Here is a 22423-nt window from a genome sequence, read left to right as displayed (position 1 = left end):
GCTCTACCTTGAGAGGCAGATTGAGAACGTGCCCATGCAGAAGCGCTGCCAGGCCTACGAGCTGGAGTTGGCACGTCTCACCGAGGAGCTCCGCGCCATCCTACCCGACCCCATCGCCAACATCACCGTCAACAATGAGTTCCTCCAGCAGATGGACGCAGACGGACATCTACCTCTTCCTGTGTGGTGTAGTCGTGTCTCTGGCATTGTCAAGAGCATGTACCAACTCCTGGCCAGTCTGACGAGCCGAGATGAGGAAGTGGTGATGGAGGTCGTGGGCGAAGGGGAGGGGGAAACGGTGGGGGTGGGGATTGAGAGGGGCATGTGTAGGCTTCAGCGTGTTGAGATGGTGTCATCCTTCAGCCACCGCTTGGAGAGCCAGAGCTACAGCAAAGGGAGGAGGGAGAAGGTGGAGAGGGAGATCCAGCAGTCCGGGGTGTCGGTGAGGAGTTTGAGGTCCAACTTTGAAGGTCAAATTGGGGGGATTTACCCATTTGGGGGGTTTGTGAATGACTCGCATCGACCGGTCACAAGGAGCCAGACTCCGAGAGGGAGGGTGGAAGCTTCTGAGTTAGCTGTTCAAACCCCTAACACCGCTCTAGGCTGTGAACTTGAACTAGCCCGCCATGACATCCCTACCCCAATCCGGGTCATGGAGACGACCAGCCTGAGAAAAGAACGCATTGTCGTCCTGTTCTTGAGCCACTGGAAGAAGTCAGCATACGCCATCTCTGTGAGAGCCAAGGTGAGAAAGGAGGCAGTCGAAAGAGCAGAGGCCGTGGTCGACACAATAAGGAACTCGACACAGTCAGGGACACCACATCAGACAACAACAATACAATCAGGGATACAAAATTGGACGACACAAACGGGGACGCCACACCGGACCAGCTCTCTCTTTCTCTTCTACCGCCAAAAAACTGCAGTAGACAAGATGCTCAACACCTGGCGGAGTGCCAAAATACAGTCTTCGCCGGTATCCCTAAGCCAGTGGTGCCCCACCACCTATTCCCCCGAGCACTTCCTGCCTCTCCAGGTGGACGGAGCGCCGGTTGCCTACGACAGCCTGACCCTTGACCTTTTCATGCTGGGCTACTTCCACATCCTGGAGCAGGATTTGCTGGCTGAGGAGCGGAAGATGAGGCACCTGCTGTGCTTCGAGGTCTTCGATCACGTAGGTTGTTTCCCATGGGAGACCGTCAGGGACTTCCACAAGGCCATCCTCCAGGAGATCCAAGAAGGGAAGCGGCAGTGGAGCGACGGATTTGAGGACATCAAAGCCAGGTTCTTTGGGAATGCTGCAGTACCTGGAAGGTACCATCCTGGGGTTGCCAGAGAGTGCCAGTATCCAGACACAAGGCTTGTGCCCAAGGTCATAGTGCAAACTGCCACTCCGGAAGAAGAAGAGCTTCTCAAGTGTAGCAGCGGCACAGACTTCTCCTGTTTCAGCAATGATGAGATCTGTAAATATATTGATCGTAGCTTTGCTTTCTGGAAGGAGAAAGAAGCTGAGCTGTTTGATTTCAAACACTAGTCCTTGTTTTCACTTTGTCTTTTGATATTTTTGTATAATGCTGTTGCATTTCTCGATTTTTCTTTGCTAATCTGGTGCTTTCAGAGGGTAAAGTGGAAGACTGAATGCTCTGAATTCAGTTTATGAGTGTGCGTACATGCTATGCAATTGTGAATCAATTGAAAGAAGCCGAGTCTACTGTAATTAAATCCAAATCCGAATCGTTTTTGGCATGAATCTGCTTCCATAATGAGTATATTATGATATCGTTACTGCAAATAGTAAGACCAAGAGCATACGTCCCCACAACATAACCTAAGGTCTTCCCACGCCCAAGGTACAACATGATTTACTGCAGCTCAAACTGCTTTTTATTGAACCACTACAACACTAAAGTACCTTATGTTGAATGACCTTTGAAGGATCAAGTTTTCTGGATGTTCTCTGATGTTAAGCCATTCTTCTGTTGGGTGTAGACCAGAATGTCCATCAGATCTTAGACCAGAATGTACAACAATCCAGGTTGGGCCATACAGTTAGCTAAACATGTACCTTCCCGGGATTTGATCGGAGTTGCTTTGCTCACATTTTTAAAGCCAAAGGCAGTCATGCCAATCCATGGGGGGAAACCCATTCAGCCAATTACTGACTCAGATGTTACCATGTGCTTGCGACAACTCTCTGTTTCTGTACTCTCTGACACATTGGATGTTTTATCACTTTCCTGTCCAGGTGTTGTTTGGGAAGTGACTTTTTATTCTCGGAGGCATCTAAGGGTTAACTCAAAGAATTTGTTGTGACCACCCAATGCACATGCACACCACGATTCCACCTTGACATCCACACACACACTCTCACACGCAGTAGACAAGAAGCTTGGAAGTTCGGATTGTTTTCCGCTGTTGGGGTGAGTGAACATTGCCAGCTGTCAGAATGGAGGAGGAGAAAAAAGAGAAGTCAAAACCATCTTGTAACATAAAGGTATGTATGAATGCATGTACTCTTGGTACGTTCTCAGATGTTTTTACATCTCAAAAATGTTAGAATCTCTAGATGAGTTTATGAAATCGGCTGTGTAGATCCGCTACAGGCCTATCCCTCAATACCAAATACATGTAAAAGATAAGCACATCTGTAAATTGCAGGGTGCTTATATTTTCCAATAATTTTGAAATGTGGCGGAAAGCTTGATCTACAAAACAGATGGCCTGGGACGTGGACTTATCTGAGGTCTGTAAACATCTGACAACTTTGATTTTGGAGTTGAACATCCCTTTAATTTATATCTGCAGCTTAACTCTGCTGACCAATTTGATTTAAAACTAAAATGTCCATTAAGCAAGCAAGCAATTTTGAAATGACTGATTCAATTGTCCAACAAGAATAAAGGGGAAACAATGAGGAAAAGTGCTAGTGTTTTGGGGTGAGGGAAAAGACTTTGAAGATCAACACAAATATTGCTTCTAGATCCCACGTGTTGCACGGACTGCAAACGTTCTATACTTAGGCTCAAAGTCGAGATCATAAACAGTTTCCCCTCATTCTTTAGTCACAGCAAGACATAAGAGGTAGAACAAAGGTTACCAGAGAAAAAAACAACACACAAGGACAAAGAATGCCATGTGGGTTTTCAGTGCCTATAGACTTACTATTGGTACACAGAGAAAGTCTAGAAGCAGTGAAGACCTCCAAGTACCTGGGATAGGATATAGTAATCCTTCTAAACCCCCCCCCCTCTCAAAAAAAGATATAGATGTACTATTGTAAAGTGGTTGTTCCACTGGACATCTTAAGGTGAATGCACCAATTTGTAAGTCGCTCTGGATAAGAGTGTCTGCTAAATGACGTAAATGTAAATGTAAATGTACCAAGAGAACATCTGCAGGTAACTCCATGACTGCTGGGATTCAGGTAGTAGCAGTAGCAGAGAATATCTTCTTTGCTGTGGGCTGAAAGTTTGAGTTATGTCTGCTCTCTCTCTCTCCCTCTCTATCTCTCTCTTCCTTCCAACATCTCTCTTTTCATCCCCTATTCCTCTCTCGGTCTCTCATCCTCCCTCTGTCTCTCTCCTTCCCCTGTTTCCCTCTTTACCATGCGACTTCTACTGCCCCCCCCTCCCCTCCGCCCCCCAACACACACACATAGATATTTGTGCTGTGTCACAGTCTGCTCCAGCTCACCCAGTTGCTGCACAGCGCCTACTTCAAGAGCTGCATCACCACCATTGAACGTCGCTTCGGTTTCAACAGCATGTCTATGGGCACCGTCTCCTCTCTGCACGAGGTACAGCAGCCCCTGCTGGTCTCCACTGGGATAACCACCTGCATGTACAAATGTTAACGCACTCCAGCACTTCTATATAGCCTGGATGTGCACAACAATACTTGAAATCACTAAAGAATGTATTTTTTAATACATATGTATGACAGTATATGTATGACAGTATAGATACGTCAAAAGTAAATGGGAAATATAGTGTCAATACACAGGTATAAGAGCCACTTTGAAGTCACATTCTTTAAAATTCTATTAAATAAAAAAGGGATTTATTGTAACATATTATGTGGTGCTCCCTTCTCACTTTAGAAGGGTCTCTCTCCTGTTCTACCACTCTCCCAGCAGGCATGGCTGATTGAAATGACATAATTACAACCAGTTTACAACCTTAATCTGGTTGAAATGACAGTCCAACCAGTTACAGTTGAAGTCGGAAGTTTACATACACTTAGGTTGGAGTCATTAAAACTTGTTTTTCAACCACTCCACAAATTTCTTGTCAGCAAACTATAGTTTTGGCAAGTCGGTTAGGACATCTACTTTGTCCATGACACAAGTAATTTTTCCAACAATTGTTTACAGACAGATTATTTCACTTATAATTCGCTGTATCACAATTCCAGGGGGTCAGAAGTTAACATACACTAAGTTGACTGTGCCTTTAAACAGCTTGGAAAATTCCAGAAAATGATGTCATGACTTTAGAAGCTTCTGATAGACTAATTGACATCATTTGAGTCAATTGGAGGTGTTCCTGTGGATGTATTTCAAGGCCTACCTTCAAAGTCAGTGCCTCTTTGCTTGACATCATGAGAAAATCTAAAGAAATCAGCCAAGACCTCAGAAAAAAATTGTGGACCTCCACAAGTCTGGTTCATCCTTGGGAGCAATTTCCAAACGCCTGAAGGTACCACGTTCATCTGTACAAACAATAGTACGCAAGTATAAATACCATGGGACCATCCAGCTGTCATACCACTTAGGAAGGAGACGCGTTCTGTCTCCTAGAGATGAACATACCTTGGTGCGAAAAGTGCGAATCAATCCCAGAACAACAGCAAAGGACCTTGTGAAGATGCTGGAGGAAACAGGTACAAAAGTATCTATATCAACAGTAAAACGAGTCCTATATCGACATAACCTGAAAGGCCGCTCAGAAAGGAAGAAGCCACTGCTCCAAACCACCATAAAAAAGCCAGACCTAGGTTTGCAACTGCACATGGGGACAAAGATCGTACTTTTTGGAGAAATGTCCTCTGGTCTGTTGAAACAAAAATAGAACGTTTTGGCCATAATGACCATCGTTATGTTTGGAGGAAAAAGGTGGATGCTTGCAAGCCGAAGAACACCATCCCAACCGTGAAGCACGGGGGTGGCAGCATCATGTTGTGGGGGTGCTTTGCAGCAGAAGGGACAGGTGCACTTCACAAAATAGATGGCATCATGAGGGAAGAAAATGATGTGGGTGTATTGAAGCAACATCTCGAGACATCAGTCAGGAAGTTAAAGCTTGGTCGCAAATGGGTCTTCCAAATGGACAATGACCCCAAGCATACTTCCAAAGTTGTGGCAAAATGGCTTAAGGACAAGAAAGTCAAGGTATTGGAGTGGCCATCACAAAGCCCCGACCTCCATCCTATAGAAAATTTGTTGGCAGAACTGAAAAAGCGTGTGCGAGCAAGGAGGCCTACAAACTTGACTCAGTTACACCAGCTCTGTCAGGAGGAATGGGCCAAAATTCACCCAACTTATTGTGGGAAGCTTGTGGAAGGCTTGTGGAAGGTTTGACCCAAGTTAAACAATGTAAAGGCAATGCTACCAAATACTAATTGAGTGTATGTAAACTTCTGACCCACTGGGAATGTGATGAAAGAAATAAAAGCTGAAATAAATCATTCTCTCTACTATTATTCTGACATTTCACATTCTTAAAATAAAGTGGTGATCCTAACTGACCTAAGACAGGGAATTTTTACTAGGATTAAATGTCAGGAATCGTGAAAAACTGAGTTTAAATGTATTTGTCTAAGGTGTATGTAAACTTCCGACTTCAACTGTATGTCCGCTGGGCTGTGACTGTGTCCTACAGATGGGGAACATGGTGCTGGTGGTGTTTGTCAGTTACTTTGGGAGCCGGGTCAACCGGCCTCGTTTCATTGGCTTTGGGGGGCTGCTCATGTCCTGTGCTGCTGCCACCTTGGCCCTACCTCATTTCCTGTCCAAGCCCTACCAGTACAACTTTATGTCAGCTGGTAAGAAGACAAAACCTTATATATTACTCTCAATATATTACTGTGCAGGGAATATTACAGTGCAGTTTTGCCAAAATCCAATGCATTACAGTGCAGGATGTCCATGAAACCAGTTTGATTATGAATACAGGTCTAATTGTGTCTGGCTGGCTCGAGATAGTACACTTTAGAGAAAATCTTGATGTATAAAATGTTAAGTTAGATTTTATCAACACTTATCAATTTAGTTATATTTCAACTAATCTTTCATGGACAGATGAAACGGTGAAAATCTGTCAAGGCTCACATAGAATTATGTGAATACGAGCAGCAGCAGTAGTTAGTTCCTGGTTTGGTAAAAAAAAAGAAAAGTGGATGAATCAGGATTGGGCGAAGGCGGTGTGTGAAATGGTCCAGTGATTTTCAAGCCTGTGCGCGGACGGTTTACACTAGATTCCACAGCTACAAAGTCAAAATTGTCTGTATTGCAAAAATTCATGAAAACAAATATGTGATTTTTGGCCTTGATAAACACGGTGTTTAAAGAGATGTGTTTGGGTGAGAGTTTCCGTTCGCAAGGAAGTCTCCTTCCTCACGAATTCACAATTGTTAACCGCATCCCCCCCAGAAGTAAAACAGGAAATTAAAAACTTGTGAGATAATTGTACTTCTGGGTAACTGAGGGGGGGGGGGGGGGTGCAACTCAATATTAAGGTGTCCTTAATGTTTTGTACACTGAGTGTATATATTGTTTTGTTTTTTGTACTTCATAGGTTGGCACAAGTAATAATAACGCTCAATGCATGTTTCTCAACCTGACTGAACTGATCACCACACAGAAATATATATGTGAATGTGCTTTTAGCCGGTGGGTCATGGGACACGTGTGTTCCAAGGGAGAATTCCTCTGCCCCTGAAGTGTGCAGACAGGGGGGCGGTGGGGACCCCTCTGAGGCGCGGACCCAGTGGCTGACCTTGGCAGCTGCCCAGGTGCTGTTTGGCATTGGCTCGGTGCCCATCCAGCCCTTTGGCATCTCCTACATAGATGACTTTGCTGAGCCTGGGAATTCAGCTCTTTATATTGGTAAGATACTTCTACAGTGCTGCCTGAGTGCCTCTTTACTTGAATCTGTTATGGTCAGCCATCAGCGCTAGAGGCGTCACTACAGACCCAGGTTCGATTCCAGGCTGTATCACAACCGGCCGTGATCGGGAGTCCCATAGGGCGACGCACAATTGGCCCAGTGTCGTCCGGGTCAGTGGAGGGTTTGGCCGGGGTAGGCCGTCATTGTAAATAATAATTTGTTCTTAACTCACTTGTCTAGTTAAATAAAGGTTAAATAAAAAATAATAATATGTTTCTGACAGGAGAACCAGACAAACTGTTAATTGAAACATTTGTTAGATTTAAATGTTTTGTTGAGGATTTTAATTTGATCTGAGGATATTATCAATTAAGTCATTTATGGGGCTTCATTGAATCTGGTCCTGGTGAGGAGAATATTTCAAGTATCACCTGATTGGCATTTAAGTCAGAATTGAATTATTCTGTGTTCTAGCTATCCTGTTCTCCATCTCTGTGTTTGGGCCAGCCTTTGGGTACCTCCTGGGTTCCATGATGCTCCGAATCTATGTAGATGTGGACAAGATAGGTTTAGGTAAGTCACTGTTGAACCGTTAGATCCTGTTTGTGAGAATGAGAAGAGCATATACAGTATACAAAATATGAAACAATGACTTTCATTTTCTCTACCTTTCTCTCCTTGTTCTTGGACCCCATCCCTCTTCTTCTCACCCATCCTCTCCTTCAATCCATCATCATCCCAATCCTTCTCCCCCATCCCCTCTCACCCCTCTCTCCCATCCCCTCCTTCTTCCCTGTCTCCCCCATCCCTCTGTTCCCCCTCTGTCCCATCCCAGACAGTCCGTTGGACCTAACCCCGTCTGACCCTCGCTGGGTTGGGGCATGGTGGATGGGCCTGCTGGTCTCCTCTGGATGTCTGGCTCTGGCCTCCATCCCTTACTTCTTCTTCCCCAGGGTCAAGGTCCCGGCCCAGGCCAAAGTAGGTGGTCAACCACTTCCTGGGGTTGGATTCATTCTATTTTCAACAAGTCGATTCAAGAGATAACTAATACCTCATTCTCAAAATGTTTCAGGCTATTGACTGATTATCTGGCTTTTTTTCAGGCACCTAAGACTGAAAGTGACCCTTTGAAAGATGAGACCTCTTCAGAGACCTCTTTAATTGACTTCTTAAAGAGTAAGTTCCTTTAAAGGGATAAAGTCGATGTTTGTGTGTATGTTCTTGTGTATGTTAATATACACTACATGACCACAAGTATGTGGACACCTGCTCGTCGAACATCTCATTCCAAAATCATGGACTTTAATATGGAGTTGTTCACCCCTTTGCTGCTATAACAGCTTCCACTCTTCTGGGAAGGCTTTTCACTAGATGTTGGAATATTTCTGTGGGATTGCTTCCATTCAGCCACAAGAGCATTAGTGGGGTCAGGCACTGATGCTGACCGATTAGGCCTGGCTCGCAGTCCAATTCATCCCAAAGGTGTTCGGATGGGGTTGAGGTCAGGCCAGTCAAGTTCTTCCACACCGATCTCGACAAACCTTTTATGTTTGGACCTCAATTTGTGTATGGGGGCATGTCATGCTGAAACAGGAAAGGCCCTTCCCCAAACTGTTGCCACAAAGTTGGAAGCACAGAATCACCTGTCATTGTATGCTGGAGCATTGTTTCCCTTCAATGGAACTAAGGGGCCTAGCCCAAACCATGAAAAACAGCCCCAGACCGTTATTCCTCCTCCACCAAACTTTACAGTTGGCACTATGCATTGGAGCAGGTAGCGTTTTCCTGGCATCTGCCAAACCCAGATTTGTCCGTTGGAATTCCAGATGATGAAGAGAATGGCCAGAGAGTGCATTTCCACTGTTCCAGAGTCCAATGGCAGCAAGCTTTACACCACTCCAGCCGATGCTTGGCATTGTGCATGGTGATCTTAGGCTTGTGTGCGGCTGCTCGTCCATGGAAACCCATTTCATGAAGCTCCCAGCGAACAGTTCTTGTGCTGATGTTGGTACCAGAGGCAGTTTGAAACTCGGGAGTGAGTGTTGCAACCGAGGACAGACGATTTATACGCGCTACGCTCTTCAGCACTCGGTGGTGTGGCTGAAATAGCCGAATCCACTAATTTGAAGCGGTGTCCACATACTTTTGTATGTATAGTGTATATGTGTCTTGCCGTTGTGTGTGTGTTAATGTGAATATCCCAGTGTTCCCGCGTCTGCTCCTGAGGATGCTGCTGCGGCCTGTCTTCCTGCTGCTGATCCTGTCTCAGTGTTGTTTCTCCTCCTCCATCGCCGGCCTCGCCACCTTCCTCAGCAAGTTCCTGGAGCACCAGTACGGCACCACTGCCGCCTACGGCAGCTTACTCATCGGTGAGGAGTGACATACGCTACACTTGCACAGGCACACGTACACAAACCTATGCACACCAAACGCGCACACACACACACACACACACACACACACACACACACACACACACACACACACACACACACACACACACACACACACACACAATGTCTCTAAGTAGTTTATTCTCTATAACCAACTGTGCCCTCCACCCTGTTGTCTTTCTCCAGGGGCCATCAACCTGCCCATGGCTGCTGTAGGGCTACTGCTGGGCGGGGTGGTGATGAAGCGTGTACGCCCACCTGTGCGGACCCTCCTCTGGCTGTGTTTGGTACCTCTCTCCCTCTCCATACTGCTCTGTGTACCTCTCTTCTTCATGGGCTGTTCCACTCAGAGAGTGGCGGGGGTCAACACAGGCTACGGTGACACACAGGACCAGTGGGCTAATAGGTGAGCTGGATCAAAAATACCCCTCGTTACTGTGCGGTATTCTACTGTGTGATTTAAAAAAAAATTATTATAATAATCGGCAGCACAAATCCTCAGCTCTCAATTATTCACGTTAAGTCTCCCTATACTCTCTCTACGTCACGACCTTTATACAGATCACTGACTTTATTGTACACTCAACATGTTGCACCATTGTAGCCTACACTCAATACATTCCTAATCAACCGTCACTGAAATGTTGGCAAATATTATTTTCTATTCTATCACTAACACAAATAATATATTTTGAAAGGCACAAGTCAGCCATCATCAAACTCTGTGATTCTATTCCTGTGATTCTATCTCAGGACCATCCGATCTCACTTGTGTTGTTATTCTTCCCAGGTCTCTATCTCTCTGTAACTCCAACTGTTCCTGTCTGAATAATGTATTTAACCCTGTGTGTGGAGAGGACAACACAGAGTACATCTCTCCCTGTCACGCTGGCTGCACCAATGTCACCATCGACACACTAAACCCTCACAGAGTCCAGGTACTACATAGGTCATCCTTGAGCCTATGTGAAACCTAGCCTGGTCAATAGAGCTGTGGCAAGATAGTACAAACCAATTTGAAACCAAACTATGTGAAATTGGTATTCGAAAGACATTTGGAAGCCTCTGTAACTCATAAACGAGTCAAAGGCTGCTTGTCCTTTTGCTTACAGATGTAGGATCTTAATTTGATCACTCTTTTGTTGCTGAGAATTTTCCTGCACAGCTGGAAATGCAAACTTGTAATTTATTCGAGGTTTAAAAAGGATTTTAAAGTTTGTAATTTCCACTTTAAAATGTCAAATTTGATTTGCCCTATCGAAAATGTATCAACCCCTACAAAAAATGGCCATTGATTATAATACACATAGTAAATCATATTTCCTTCTGCTGGGATTATTTTCCTGCTGTAGCAAACTGGCTCAAATTAAGATCCTAATTCTGTATGCAGTGTGGGACATCCTTTAAGACTAAGAAAATACTGTTAAAATAATGTACCCTTACTCTCCTCCCTAGACTTACACCATGTGTAGCTGTGTGACCGCTCTGTCAGCTGTGCCCGCTGGCGCGGCTGGTATGGGGATAGGTAGGGCCCTCCCAGGTTCTTGTACCAAGGGCTGCCCTCACCTCGTCCTGCCTGCCATTCTCCTCATCGCCTTCGCTGGCTTCATTGCCAGCCTCTCCCACAACCCCATCTATATGATGGTGCTCAGGTGCTGGTGATGACGGTAGTGGTTGTAATGATGATGATGTTGATGATGTTGATGGTGATGTTGATGATGGTGCTGGTGGTAATGATGATTATGGTGTGGTGGGGTGAAGATGATGATGATGATGATGATGATGATATGTATGCATGATTTATTTGATCATTTCTTTTCAGGACAGTCTTTCAAGAGGAGAAATCCTTCGCAATTGGAGTCCAGTTCCTGCTGATAAGAATGCTAGGTAAGTTAGCCCCTAAGCGCATGTGATTGCTGGACAACAGTGCCCTATCCTTCATTTTCCATTATCTTCATCCCCCCAAAAAATCCAATGTCTGAATATATTTCATATATGTTTCAGCCTGGCTGCCAGCCCCTGCTGTGTTTGGGCTGGCCATTGACTACTCCTGTGTCTGGTGGAAGCACGCCTGTGGGAATAAACAGGGCGCCTGTGGTTACTACGACAACAACATCCTTCGGAACAGGTGCGGCCGCACTTGATGTGCTTGCAAATTAGGGGTCACTAAGAACAAAGTCTTGTTGTCCTTGTGAGTGTTTTTATTGGGATTGGGAATAAATAAAGACACTTATCATGATGAATATAGTGAGTAAGGTACATGTTGTTCTTGCTGTGTCCTCTCTCCCAGGTACTTTGGGCTGCAGGTGGGTTATAAGTGCCTGGGGTTGGTGCTGCTAGCCCTGGCAGGCTGGAGAGTACAGCACACACCTTGTCTGAGTATTGAGAAGGAGCCTGAGGTGCCGGTGTGAGAGGCCAGCACTGACCCTGAGGGGCCACTGGGGAAAGGGTCAAGACCATTGGTTCCTACGGCTCAAGTTAGAGCACAATACTGGCAAACACTAAGGTTGCAGGTTCAATTCCCGCATCGACCAATTCAACGGAATATGTGTCACTGTTAATGACAGCTGTCTTAGTCGCGTTGGATAAAAGTGTCTGCTAAATGTTATTACTATGTACTATCAACAATGAAAGTGTTTTATTTTGGACTATAATCCAAAATTGACATAGTTTCTTCCATTATTTTAAGGGACTTTTGATAACTTCACGTGCGACTTTGATAAAGGAATGTTTTTGGTTTGCTTATCATGAGAACCTGTATACACTCCTGTTTTATTGTACAGTATTTACATTGTTTTTATGTGTATAAGTGACACTATTTGTGAATTAATCTGAATGTCATATTACTATAAAAAAAAAAGTTTATAACACATTCTGTTTGAAAATAAAAGTAACCTGAAAGCATCAATATTTTATGATGTTACTTACTTTACTGTTGAGTAGCTCAACACTGTGATATTAACCGGAGAGAATGCAATACTATTCAAGAAGGTGAGAGGATGAAGAAGGTGAGGTCACGCAGGCGCACACGCATCCTAAATTGACAGGACGATGCTGAGCTGCATTCCCATCATTCTATGAGCAGAGGAGGATCCCGACACACCGATAGTGAAAGAAACAACGCCTCTGGATCAGAAAACCTCTATTAAAATCCGATAGAGTTATCACTGTAACCATGTCCGCCGGAGGAGACTTGGGGAACCCTCTGAGGAAATTCAAACTGGTCTTTTTAGGAGAACAGAGCGGTGAGTTGTCTTTTGGAACGCCTTGGAGGCTTGGTTATCAGTTGCCAAACATGATAACGCATCTCGAAGGCCATAAATGTATTCTTTGGTCTATTTGAAAGTTTTCACTATTTTCGCAAATGTGTTGAGAGGTTGTGTCATATGTTAACTCAATCAACCAATTCATTGGTTCCTGTCACGATTTTGTTTCTGTAGAAAATCTGATTAGTCATCCATTTCGATCTAAAACGTCATGAAATACAATGTAGGCTATCCTCCGCATTTTACCGATATTAATATTTTATTTCAAACAATTTCTCTATTTAAACATGTTTCATTGTATTTCATCATCATTGGTATTACAGATACAGTAAGAGACGTGAAATAAGAATTTTGATGTTTTGATGTGGTGCAGTGGCCGGCAGAAATCTTCGCTCTGTTTCAGGATTAATAACATTTTATCACAGTTCCATCGTTGACTATAGACTTCAACATTTAAACTTATTAAATGATTAGCTATGATTTCCCCCCCCCCCCCCCCCGGTTTAAAATGGTTTAAATAGATAAATAGTTCCCATGTGTCATTTCGGGACACACCCAGGTTGGCGATGTCTGTCGAATTTCTAAACCTCGCAGTCACTGTCTCCAATCCGTTGACTCACCGTTCCAAATCATAATATCCTAATGGTCACGAATGGTCTGTTAGTGTCATAACATGATGATTTATTCAATAATTCAATCATTTAGAGAACAATGACTGTTTACGTGGTTGATATGCCATAGACTCTAGAGATCGATAATGGTTCAGCGCTATAAACCTCTTAGAGTACGTGGTCAGACAGCAGACAGTCGGAGTGGTTATCCACCTCTGCTCGATCATGGTTCTGAAGTGTAAAATACTATACATTTGGCCATTGTAATGGTTTATTTATAATATAATGGATTTGTGTGTGTGTGTGTGTGTGTGTGTGTGTGTGTGTGTGTGTGTGTGTGTGTGTGTGTGTGTGTGTGTGTGTGTGTGTGTGTGTGTGTGTGTGTGTGTGTGTGTGTGTGTGTGTGTATGAGAGAGAGAGAGAGAGAGAGAGAGAGAGAGAGAGAGAGTGTGCGTGTGTATATGAGAGAGAGAGAGAGAGAGAGAGAGAGAGAGAGAGTGTGTGTGCGTGTGTGTATATGAGAGAGCGAGAGAGAGAGAGAGAGTGTGTGTCATGTCTATTCCATAACTGAGTGTATGTTCTTGTATGTTTGTGTGTGTGTAATGGTCGCTGTCATGGCTTTCCATTGAAAAGGATGCTGAGATGTAGCTGTCCATGGTACTGCGCGCGTGTATGCGTGTGTGTTTGTTTCTGTGTGTGTTATTGCATTTGTATGTAGCAGCCTAGTGGCTTTCCATAATGTATGCTGTTATGTAGCTGTCCGTGGTGCTGATTTCAAGCCTGTATTGGCCACTGCCAATTGTTTTCTGTAGGCTACTAATTGTGACGAGTGTCCCCCTAAAACACTCACAGACCATTGATGATCTTTAGATCTTCAGGTTTTAACAATTAGCTTAACCTCATATTGTTTTGGGCTGTGAGTGATAAACGTTGGGTAATGGGTGCTAACTAGGCTGTCATTCAGTGTACCTGTGATTGTGGGTTTCGTGTGTGTGTGTGTGTGTGTGTGTGTGTGTGTGTGTGTGTGTGTGTGTGTGTGTGTGTGTGTGTGTGTGTGTGTGTGTGTGTGTGTGTGTGTGTGTGTGTGTGTGTGTGTGTGCGAGCGTGCTTGTGCATGTATACATTTATGTATGTACATTTATGTATGTATGTATGTATATGAAGAGTTTCATCCCAAAATACTATACAGTATATCCATTTTCAGAAATGTTGGCAAATTAGTTTTTGTTTAAAGAACTTCTGAAAGAGATTGGGGTTTCATGGCATGGGGTTGTTAAATGACACTAGATGGTTTTATTTCAGAGAGACAAACGATCCCAATTTGTTGCATAACTGGATATAGCCGCCTTCCTCTCAGAGAAAAAAGTAGCACTGCAAGGCTTTACACAGTCAAATGTGACAAATAATTACATTTTTAATAAAGAACTGTACAAATGATACATTTGTGACATCAATATGTTTTTAAATATATATATAATATTGCGAAATTAATCAATACAGTAATATGAGATCTGGTCTCTGGTCAAAGTAGGGCACTATATAGGGAATAGGGCTCTGGTCTAAAATAGTGCACTATATAGGGAATAGGGTGCCATTTGGGACGAGACCTAACTCTAACCAAACACTATAGAATGAGTCTAGATTTATGATGGGTTGAATATATATTTTAAATATACAGGATATGAATAGTAAATAAAAAAATGTAATACACATCTAAAATCTAGGAATAAAAATTCTGAAACCAGTAATATTGTACACACACAAAAAGGTACCCATAAGCATTCATTTCTGATGAAAAAACACAAATGTGAAAAATTGGTGGATATAGCTTTTTAGAAACAAACTTCAATATTCACCCCTGTGTTCTGTTCCTCTTCCAGTGGGGAAGACATCACTGATCACCCGGTTTATGTACGACAGCTTCGACAACACATATCAGGTAAGACCTGGCTGCTTTATTTTATGTTCTGGTACAAACAAATGATAGGACAACAATTACAGTACAAAGGGCAATACAAATCTAATTACAATAGACATGATTAGATTTGCGCGCTTGGCCTTCACACAAAATATATTTTTTATGTTTCCTATCTATCACAGTAGATCATTTCCTTTGTGAATAACAAAAGATAGAGGGTGACACACTGTAACCTGTGTGCTATTATTGTGACACACTGTAACCTGTATACTATTATTGTGACACACTGTAACCTGTATACTATTATTGTGACACACTGTAACCTGTATACTATTATTGTGACACACTGTAACCTGTATACTATTATTGTGACACACTGTAACCTGTATGCTATTATTGTGACACACTGTAACCTGTATACTATTATTGTGACACACTGTAACCTATACTATTATTGTGACACACTGTAACCTGTATGCTATTATTGTGACACACTGTAACCTGTATGCTATTATTGTGACACACTGTAACCTGTATACTATTATTGTGACACACTGTAACCTGTATGCTAGTATTGTGACACACTGTAACCTGTATACTATTATTGTGACAGACTGGAATTTTATTGCACTATTATTGCGAGTATCACTTTACTCTTGTTTTATTTGACAGGCGACCATTGGGATTGACTTCTTATCAAAGACCATGTACCTGGAGGACCGAACAGTAAGAAACTCTGTCAGTTCCCTGAAATGAACACAGATCAACACAGACTACATTATTTACACATTTATTTTAGGGGCCTAGCACCCTAACTAGTACAAAGCACCCTATTTGTCCTAGCATACTACACATACTAACTGTACATACTATACATATTACTGCATACTGTGAATGAGTCATTCATAAATTATTATGGTGAAATGAAGTTAAATAAACATGTTTGTTAAGGCTTGTTGTAGTTGAACAGTGGGGCTCAGCCGGTACTGTAGCTCAGTGGGCTTGTGTGTGTTTAGGTGAGACTGCAGCTGTGGGATACAGCAGGTCAGGAGCGCTTCAGGAGCCTCATCCCCAGCTACATACGGGACTCTACTGTCGCTGTGGTTGTGTATGACATTACAAGTGAGTGGCAGAACTCACACGACGAGCAGAACCTGATGGATGCACATACACACACACACACACACACACACACACACACACACACACACACACACACACACACACACACACACACACACACACACACACACACACACACACACACACACACACACACACACACACACACACACACACACACACACACACACAGTACCCTACAATGGCGTCCATTGTAATACACAGTAACATCCAGTAAAAAGGTACATGATATATTTCCTTCCCAGACATGAACTCGTTCCAGCAGACCTGTAAGTGGATTGACGACGTTCGAACAGAGAGGGGCAGTGATGTTATCATCATGTTAGTGGGCAACAAGACAGACCTGGAGGAGAAGAGGTGGGTGATCGTTTATGTCTGGTACACGTTATTTATATATTAGGCCTCCGTACTGAATACATGCTGTATACAGGTGTTCTATCTTAATTTGACCAGTTTCTCACAGCAGGAAAAGAATCCTGCAGCAACAGGACGTGTGAATTATTATGTGGATTATAATGAATGGACATTTTTATAGGAGTTGATACATTTTTTTGTTCTGACATTTTTGTGGCTTCTAAAGTTTGTAGGTGGAAATTAAAAACTTTAGAAGCCTTTTAAACCTCAAATACACTACAAGTTTGCCAAATTCTCTGCGACAAAAGACTGATCAAATTCAGATAGTGCTTTGAACTTGGATAATCCTATCAAAGGGGTCTTTTGTCTGCATTATTTTTACTTTTTCAATCCTTTAAAATTGATTACATATGGCTTGGAATGATGAACATAAGTTACCTGATTTGATTTAATGCATCAATTGTGTAACACCATTGGTTCTAAAAAAAAACTGTTCAAGATTTCTAGCAAGTATTCCCCTTTAACATCTGAATGTATGCATTGGTCTGATTCTCCCACAGGCAAATCACTATCGAAGAGGGAGAGCAGAGAGCCAAAGAACTGAACGTGATGTTCATCGAAACCAGTGCCAAAACAGGCACCAATGTCAAACAGGTGATTCTTCCTATAAACATTTTCAATTTCTTAATTAGGCACTTTATATGCTTCAAGTTTGACTCACTCAAGAATACACACTAAAAAAGTAGGGTTCCTCAAGGGTTATTTGGGAAAGATAATGGTTCTAAACTCTGAAAAAAAAAACTTTTTCACCACCCTGTCTTTCAAAGATAATTCGGAAAAATCAAAATAACTTCACAGATCTTCATTGTAAAGGGTTTCCCATGCTTGTTCAATGAACAATAAACAATTAATTAGCATGCACCTGTGGAACGGTCGTTAAGACACTAACAGCTTACAGACGGTAGGCAATTAAGGTCACAGGTGCAGTTATGAAAATTTAGGACACCAAAGAGGCCTTTCTACTGACTCTCAAAAACACCAAAAGAAAGATGCCCTGGGTTCCTTCTCATCTGCGTGAACGTGCCTTAGGCATGCTGCAAGGAGGCATGAGGACTGCAGATGTGGCCAGGGCAATAAATTGCAATGTCCGTACTGTGAGACGCCTAAGACAGCGCTACAGGGAGACAGGACGGACAGCTGATCATCCTCGCAGTGGCAGACGACGTGTAACAAAACCTGCACAGGATCGGTACATCCGAACATCACACCTGCAGGACAGGTATAGGATGGCAACAACAACTGCCCAAGTTACACCAGGAACGCACAATCCCGCCATCAGTGCTCAGACTGAGAGAAGCTGGACTGAGGGCTTTGAGGCCTGATGTAAGGCAGGTCCTCACCAGACATCACCGGCAACAACTTATGTGCACAAACCCACCATCGCTGGACCAGACAGGACTGGCAAAAAGTGCTCTTCACTGACGAGATGCGGTTTTGGCTCACCAGGGGTGATGGTCGGATTCGCGTTTATCGTCAAAGAAATGAGCGTTACACCGAGGCCTGTACTCTGGAGCGGGATCGATTTGGAGGTGGAGGGTCCGTCATGGTCTGGGGCGGTGTGTCACAGCATCATCGGACTGAGCTTGTTATCATTGCAGGCAATCTCAACGCTGTGCGTTACAGGGAAGACATCCTCCTCCCTCATGTGGTACCCTTCCTGCAGGCTCATCCTGACATGACTCTTCAGCATGACAATGCCACCAGCCATACTGCTCGTTCTGTGCGTGATTTCCTGCAAGACAGGAATGTCAGTGTTCTGCTGTGGCCAGTGAAGAGCCCGGATCTCAATCCCCTTGAGCACGTCTGGGGCTAGGGCCATTCCCCTCAGAAATGTCCGGGAACTAGCAGGTGCCTTGATGGAAAAGTGGGGTAACATCTCACAGCAAGAACTGGCAAATCTGGTACAGTCCATGAGGAGGAGATGCACTGCAGTACTTAATGCAGCTGGCGGCCACACCAGATACTGACTGTTACTTTTGATTTTGACCCCCCCTTTGTTCAGGGACACATTATTCAATTTATGTTAGTCACATGTCTCTGTGGAACTTGTTCACTTTGTGTCTCAGTTGTTGAATCTTGTTATGTTCATACAAATATTGACACATGTTAAGTTTGCTGAAAATAAACGCAGATCACAGTGAGAGGACGTTTCTTATTTTGCTGAGTTTATGTGGAACCGTACCTACCGAAGAACCCTTTGAGCCCTTCAGTAGTTCTTTGCAGTTCAAAAAAATGTTCTTTACAATTTTAGTGATAATTTAAATTATGGGCGGCGGCATCATTCGAATATTTTTGGGCGTGGTTTGTGCACAGCTCCTTTTGTGCAACCGTGAGTGAGAGTGTCATTCCAGTTTGTCTAATATGTTGTGTAATGGTTTAACATGTTGTAGCTCATTATTTGATCATTAATAGTGTTTATGAAAGACTCATGTATGGCCTTGTGCAATTTGAGAACAGTTGATTAAGTTAGTAGTTCTCAATAAGCTTCTCAGGGACCTAACAGTTGTCCCAGAGCTAGCGCAGCTGATTCAACTTGTTGATTTACACAATAGTGAAACCTATGGAATTTTAACACTACTAAAACTGAATAAAAAAACATGTATGGTTCTACCGAGGACCTACGAGATTGATCCCCATAAAAGTTCTATATTGCCCCAAAAAGGGTTGTAACCATAGCGGAACCCTTTTTTGGTACAATATTTAAAAAATAATAATGCTTCTTTATAGAACCTTAGGAAAGGGTTCTTTATAGCACCATAAAGTTTCCAATTAGAACCTGATGAGCATAGTTCTTTATAGAACCTTCAAAAAAAGGTTACATATAGTACCAAAAAGGGTTCTGCTGTGGTTGCAAGCCAAATAACTTATTTTTTTGGCACTATATAGAACCATTTGTTTATAGTGTGTAAGATTTATGTAGTGGAAATTCCTTTTAAGATGTAGTTTTATGTTAATTGTATTATATATTTTCAATGTATTTTCCGTTTTCTCTCTCTCCCTTTCTCCCTCCCTCTCTCTATCTCTAGCTGTTTCGACGTGTTGCAGCAGCCTTACCTGGGATGGAGAGCTTGGACGATGCGAACCCTGAAGGCAGTATCCTTTAGAACAGAGAGTCACTGAGTGACTTAACAATCTGTCGACCAAGGCCCAGAACAGCAAAGAGAAACTCAGTGCAGAGAAAAATGATTTAACTCATTGTGGTTGCTGGCACTGTCACAAAGAAATAAGTAGAAATAGGCAGCCATCTTCAGTGCAGTGAACCAGTAATATTATGTTGTTGATTGGTATGAATTCTATAGGACAGGGGGAGAGGATGCCCCCTAGTGACGGTATAGCAGGGTAGCACCCTGTGCTTAGGGAAACATGATGAAGGATAGACTATGTGTGCGAGAGAGAGAGAGAGAGAGGAGTGTCTATTATGTTGCATTATAGTCCTCACTGTTGACTCTTTTGGACCACAGTTTTGTTGTTAAGAATGGAATATGCCGATAATGTTTTATGTATTCCCTAAGTTTTTCCTTAATTGGATACTTTCCAGTGATTGACATTAAGCTGGACAAACCAGCAGAACCCACTGTCCCTGAGGGTGGGTGCTTGTGTTAATGCAGAGCTGTCGGACAGCTTCCTTCACACCATAGGCTTGTTGTGTTGCTTCCTACTGGTTAGCTTCCAGTTGACTTTTCTGATCGGATATGGGCTGCGTACCGTATATCTGATTGGACGAATCAAGTGTTATTTCAGTCTTCAGTTGTAAAATAGTGTATACTTTGTCAATATGTAAGTGCCAGAGAAGGGAAAAAAAATGAGAAAAAAAAGTTTTAGAAAATGAAAAAAGGGAGGAAATGGAATGAAACTCGAATTCTTTTCGCCGTTATGTTTTGTATTTTTTTATATAAAAGGGAAAGCACCAAAAATGACACGTAAATTGGGAAAAGTGGGGAAGTCCATTTCCAAGATGGCTGCCCTGTCTGAATATCTGCAGCACGCATGCACGCTGATCTCAAACCTACAACCCTGGAGTGGCTCGACTAACTTAGAATGTTTTATAGCATAATAATAGCATACTCATATCAACAATGTGTCCCATTTGATATTCCCCACAGGCGTTGATTTACCATAGATTCACCCTTACTTACAGTACTATAGCTGTGAAAATGTGTCACTCTCAATGGGCAACTTTTATAGAACACCTGTGCTGTGGTAAAAGAAGAAGAAAAAAGCCAATGGAATTTCACAAGCCCTCCCCCTCCCCTCCCCCTCTCTCCTCCCCCCCTCCTCCCTCTTCCTTCCTCCTTTCCCCCCGGTAATACACATTAAGCTCTACTGTACTGCACTGCACTGTATATAATAATGTAATATGTATGTTATGAACGTCCCTCGGTAGAAGTGGTCCTTGTTCACTGGTATGAATAATGTAATAATGTTTAATTATTAATAAATGAAAGATTAAAGGGCTTCACTCTCCTAACCATCCACACTTACCCATTGCGAAATGGTCTCGTCTGTCAAAAGTGAATGATGAATTATTATAAACCTACAAAAAAGATCTTAGAATATTTCTAGACTACTGTAACTACTTTAAATGCAGACCTGTAAGGTGTGGCACATTGAAATTCAATTGAAATTCAATTGAAATTCAATAATTAATTGGAATTAAAGAGCAGTAAGGTGTGGCACGTTGAAATTCAAGAATGAATTGCAATTAAAGAGCAATTCACAAGTCAATTCAGAATTGGCCATCATTTTTAAACTACTGAGTCAACCCGAGCAGTAGTACACTGGCCTGACTACTTCCACAGTTGCTGGAACCGTGCTTGAAAGGACAATGTGAAAAGAAAAATCACTGAGTCAACACAGCACAGTTCGCACAATAGTGCGTATAGGTTATATCTGAAATTACATTTGATATTTTAGTCATTTAGCAGACGCTCTTATCCAGAGCGACTTACAATTAGTGCATTCATTTTAAGACAGCTAGGTGAGACAACACCTCATACTTATATCAACTACATTTTCCCTCAACAACGTTTTTTTTTATCAGCTAAGTAAGTCAGTGCTAGTGGGAAAAGACAAGAAATGACCTTCGCGGCGTCATTTAGGGTGGAATCCAAACTTGAGATACAGGATGTCGACAATCACGTAAATCATGCATTGAGTCAATGAAAAATGAGTAATGGGAAGGGATCTCAAGTTAGGTTTCGGGCCAAAAGCAGAGGCCTGATTAGGAATGTATAATGTAATCTGTTGAGGGAGTGATAAGTATTTGAGGATGAGAAACAAAGGTTTACAGTACCTTTAGAGACTTCAAGGGTTGACTTCAATGTAGTTATGCCGTCCAACTTGTTTCGCTCCACACCAGTATGTTCCAGCGTTGTTTGACGTTAAGTTGGTGACGGTCACAATGTGGACTCTGTCCCTTTCGTCTGCACACAGGGGATTATCTCCCTTTAGAGTTTTTTCCGTCCTCAGTCTCAATAACTTTGTTTGCCCAAAGAATACACATCGCATTTATGCTTTTGCGGAGATACTTCTGGTGGCTCTCATCATAAGAGTATCTGATGTCATGGCCTTA

At 42.9% G+C, this 22423-nt stretch overlaps 2 protein-coding genes across 3 annotated transcripts; both read left to right on the top strand.

Annotated features, from left to right (window-relative positions):
- Nucleotides 1–2350: 2350 nt before the first annotated feature.
- On the top strand, nt 2351–12351 carry LOC106568811 (solute carrier organic anion transporter family member 2A1). The gene is made up of 14 exons (XM_014139479.3): nt 2351–2494; nt 3659–3796; nt 5880–6042; nt 6887–7105; nt 7581–7679; nt 7942–8084; nt 8210–8282; nt 9311–9475; nt 9686–9905; nt 10290–10437; nt 10955–11151; nt 11322–11386; nt 11504–11627; nt 11790–12351. The coding sequence occupies exons 1-14, from the start codon at nt 2447–2449 to the stop codon at nt 11908–11910; spliced, it is 1923 nt and encodes a 640-aa protein (XP_013994954.1). The 5' UTR covers nt 2351–2446; the 3' UTR covers nt 11911–12351.
- Nucleotides 12352–12538: 187 nt separating this feature from the next.
- On the top strand, nt 12539–20589 carry rab6bb (RAB6B, member RAS oncogene family b). 2 transcript variants are annotated; one of them, XM_045693856.2, is made up of 8 exons: nt 12539–12744; nt 15257–15315; nt 15967–16020; nt 16311–16416; nt 16683–16794; nt 17352–17445; nt 19878–19944; nt 20390–20589. In XM_045693856.2, exons 1-8 carry the CDS (start codon nt 12675–12677, stop codon nt 20452–20454), a joined length of 627 nt encoding a protein of 208 aa, XP_045549812.1. In that variant the 5' UTR covers nt 12539–12674; the 3' UTR covers nt 20455–20589. The 2 variants fall into 2 exon arrangements, with proteins under 2 accessions (XP_045549812.1, XP_045549811.1); XM_045693855.2 differs by having other exon boundaries at nt 15967–16032.
- Nucleotides 20590–22423: the final 1834 nt, after the last annotated feature.

The sequence above is a fragment of the Salmo salar genome, chromosome 14 (genome assembly GCF_965601325.2).
Source record: "Salmo salar chromosome 14, fSalSal1, whole genome shotgun sequence".
In the NCBI taxonomy this organism is placed as follows: Eukaryota; Metazoa; Chordata; class Actinopteri; order Salmoniformes; family Salmonidae; genus Salmo; species Salmo salar.
The sequence above is the reverse complement of the archived record's forward strand: the minus strand, read 5'-3'. Positions and strand labels throughout refer to the sequence as shown.

What these genes read in the sequence shown, in the direction of transcription:
- LOC106568811 (XM_014139479.3), top strand. Translation starts at nt 2,447, where the DNA reads ATGGAGGAGGAGAAAAAAGAGAAGTCAAAACCATCTTGTAACATAAAG. An exon ending in AACCATCTTGTAACATAAAG is followed by an intron (nt 2,495 to 3,658) that starts GTATGTATGAAT and finishes ACACACACATAG; the next exon opens with ATATTTGTGCTGTGTCACAG. An exon ending in GAATTCAGCTCTTTATATTG is followed by an intron (nt 7,106 to 7,580) that starts GTAAGATACTTC and finishes TCTGTGTTCTAG; the next exon opens with CTATCCTGTTCTCCATCTCT.
- rab6bb (XM_045693855.2), top strand. Translation starts at nt 12,675, where the DNA reads ATGTCCGCCGGAGGAGACTTGGGGAACCCTCTGAGGAAATTCAAACTG. An exon ending in CAGGCACCAATGTCAAACAG is followed by an intron (nt 17,446 to 19,877) that starts GTGATTCTTCCT and finishes CTCTATCTCTAG; the next exon opens with CTGTTTCGACGTGTTGCAGC. An exon ending in CGATGCGAACCCTGAAGGCA is followed by an intron (nt 19,945 to 20,389) that starts GTATCCTTTAGA and finishes GATACTTTCCAG; the next exon opens with TGATTGACATTAAGCTGGAC.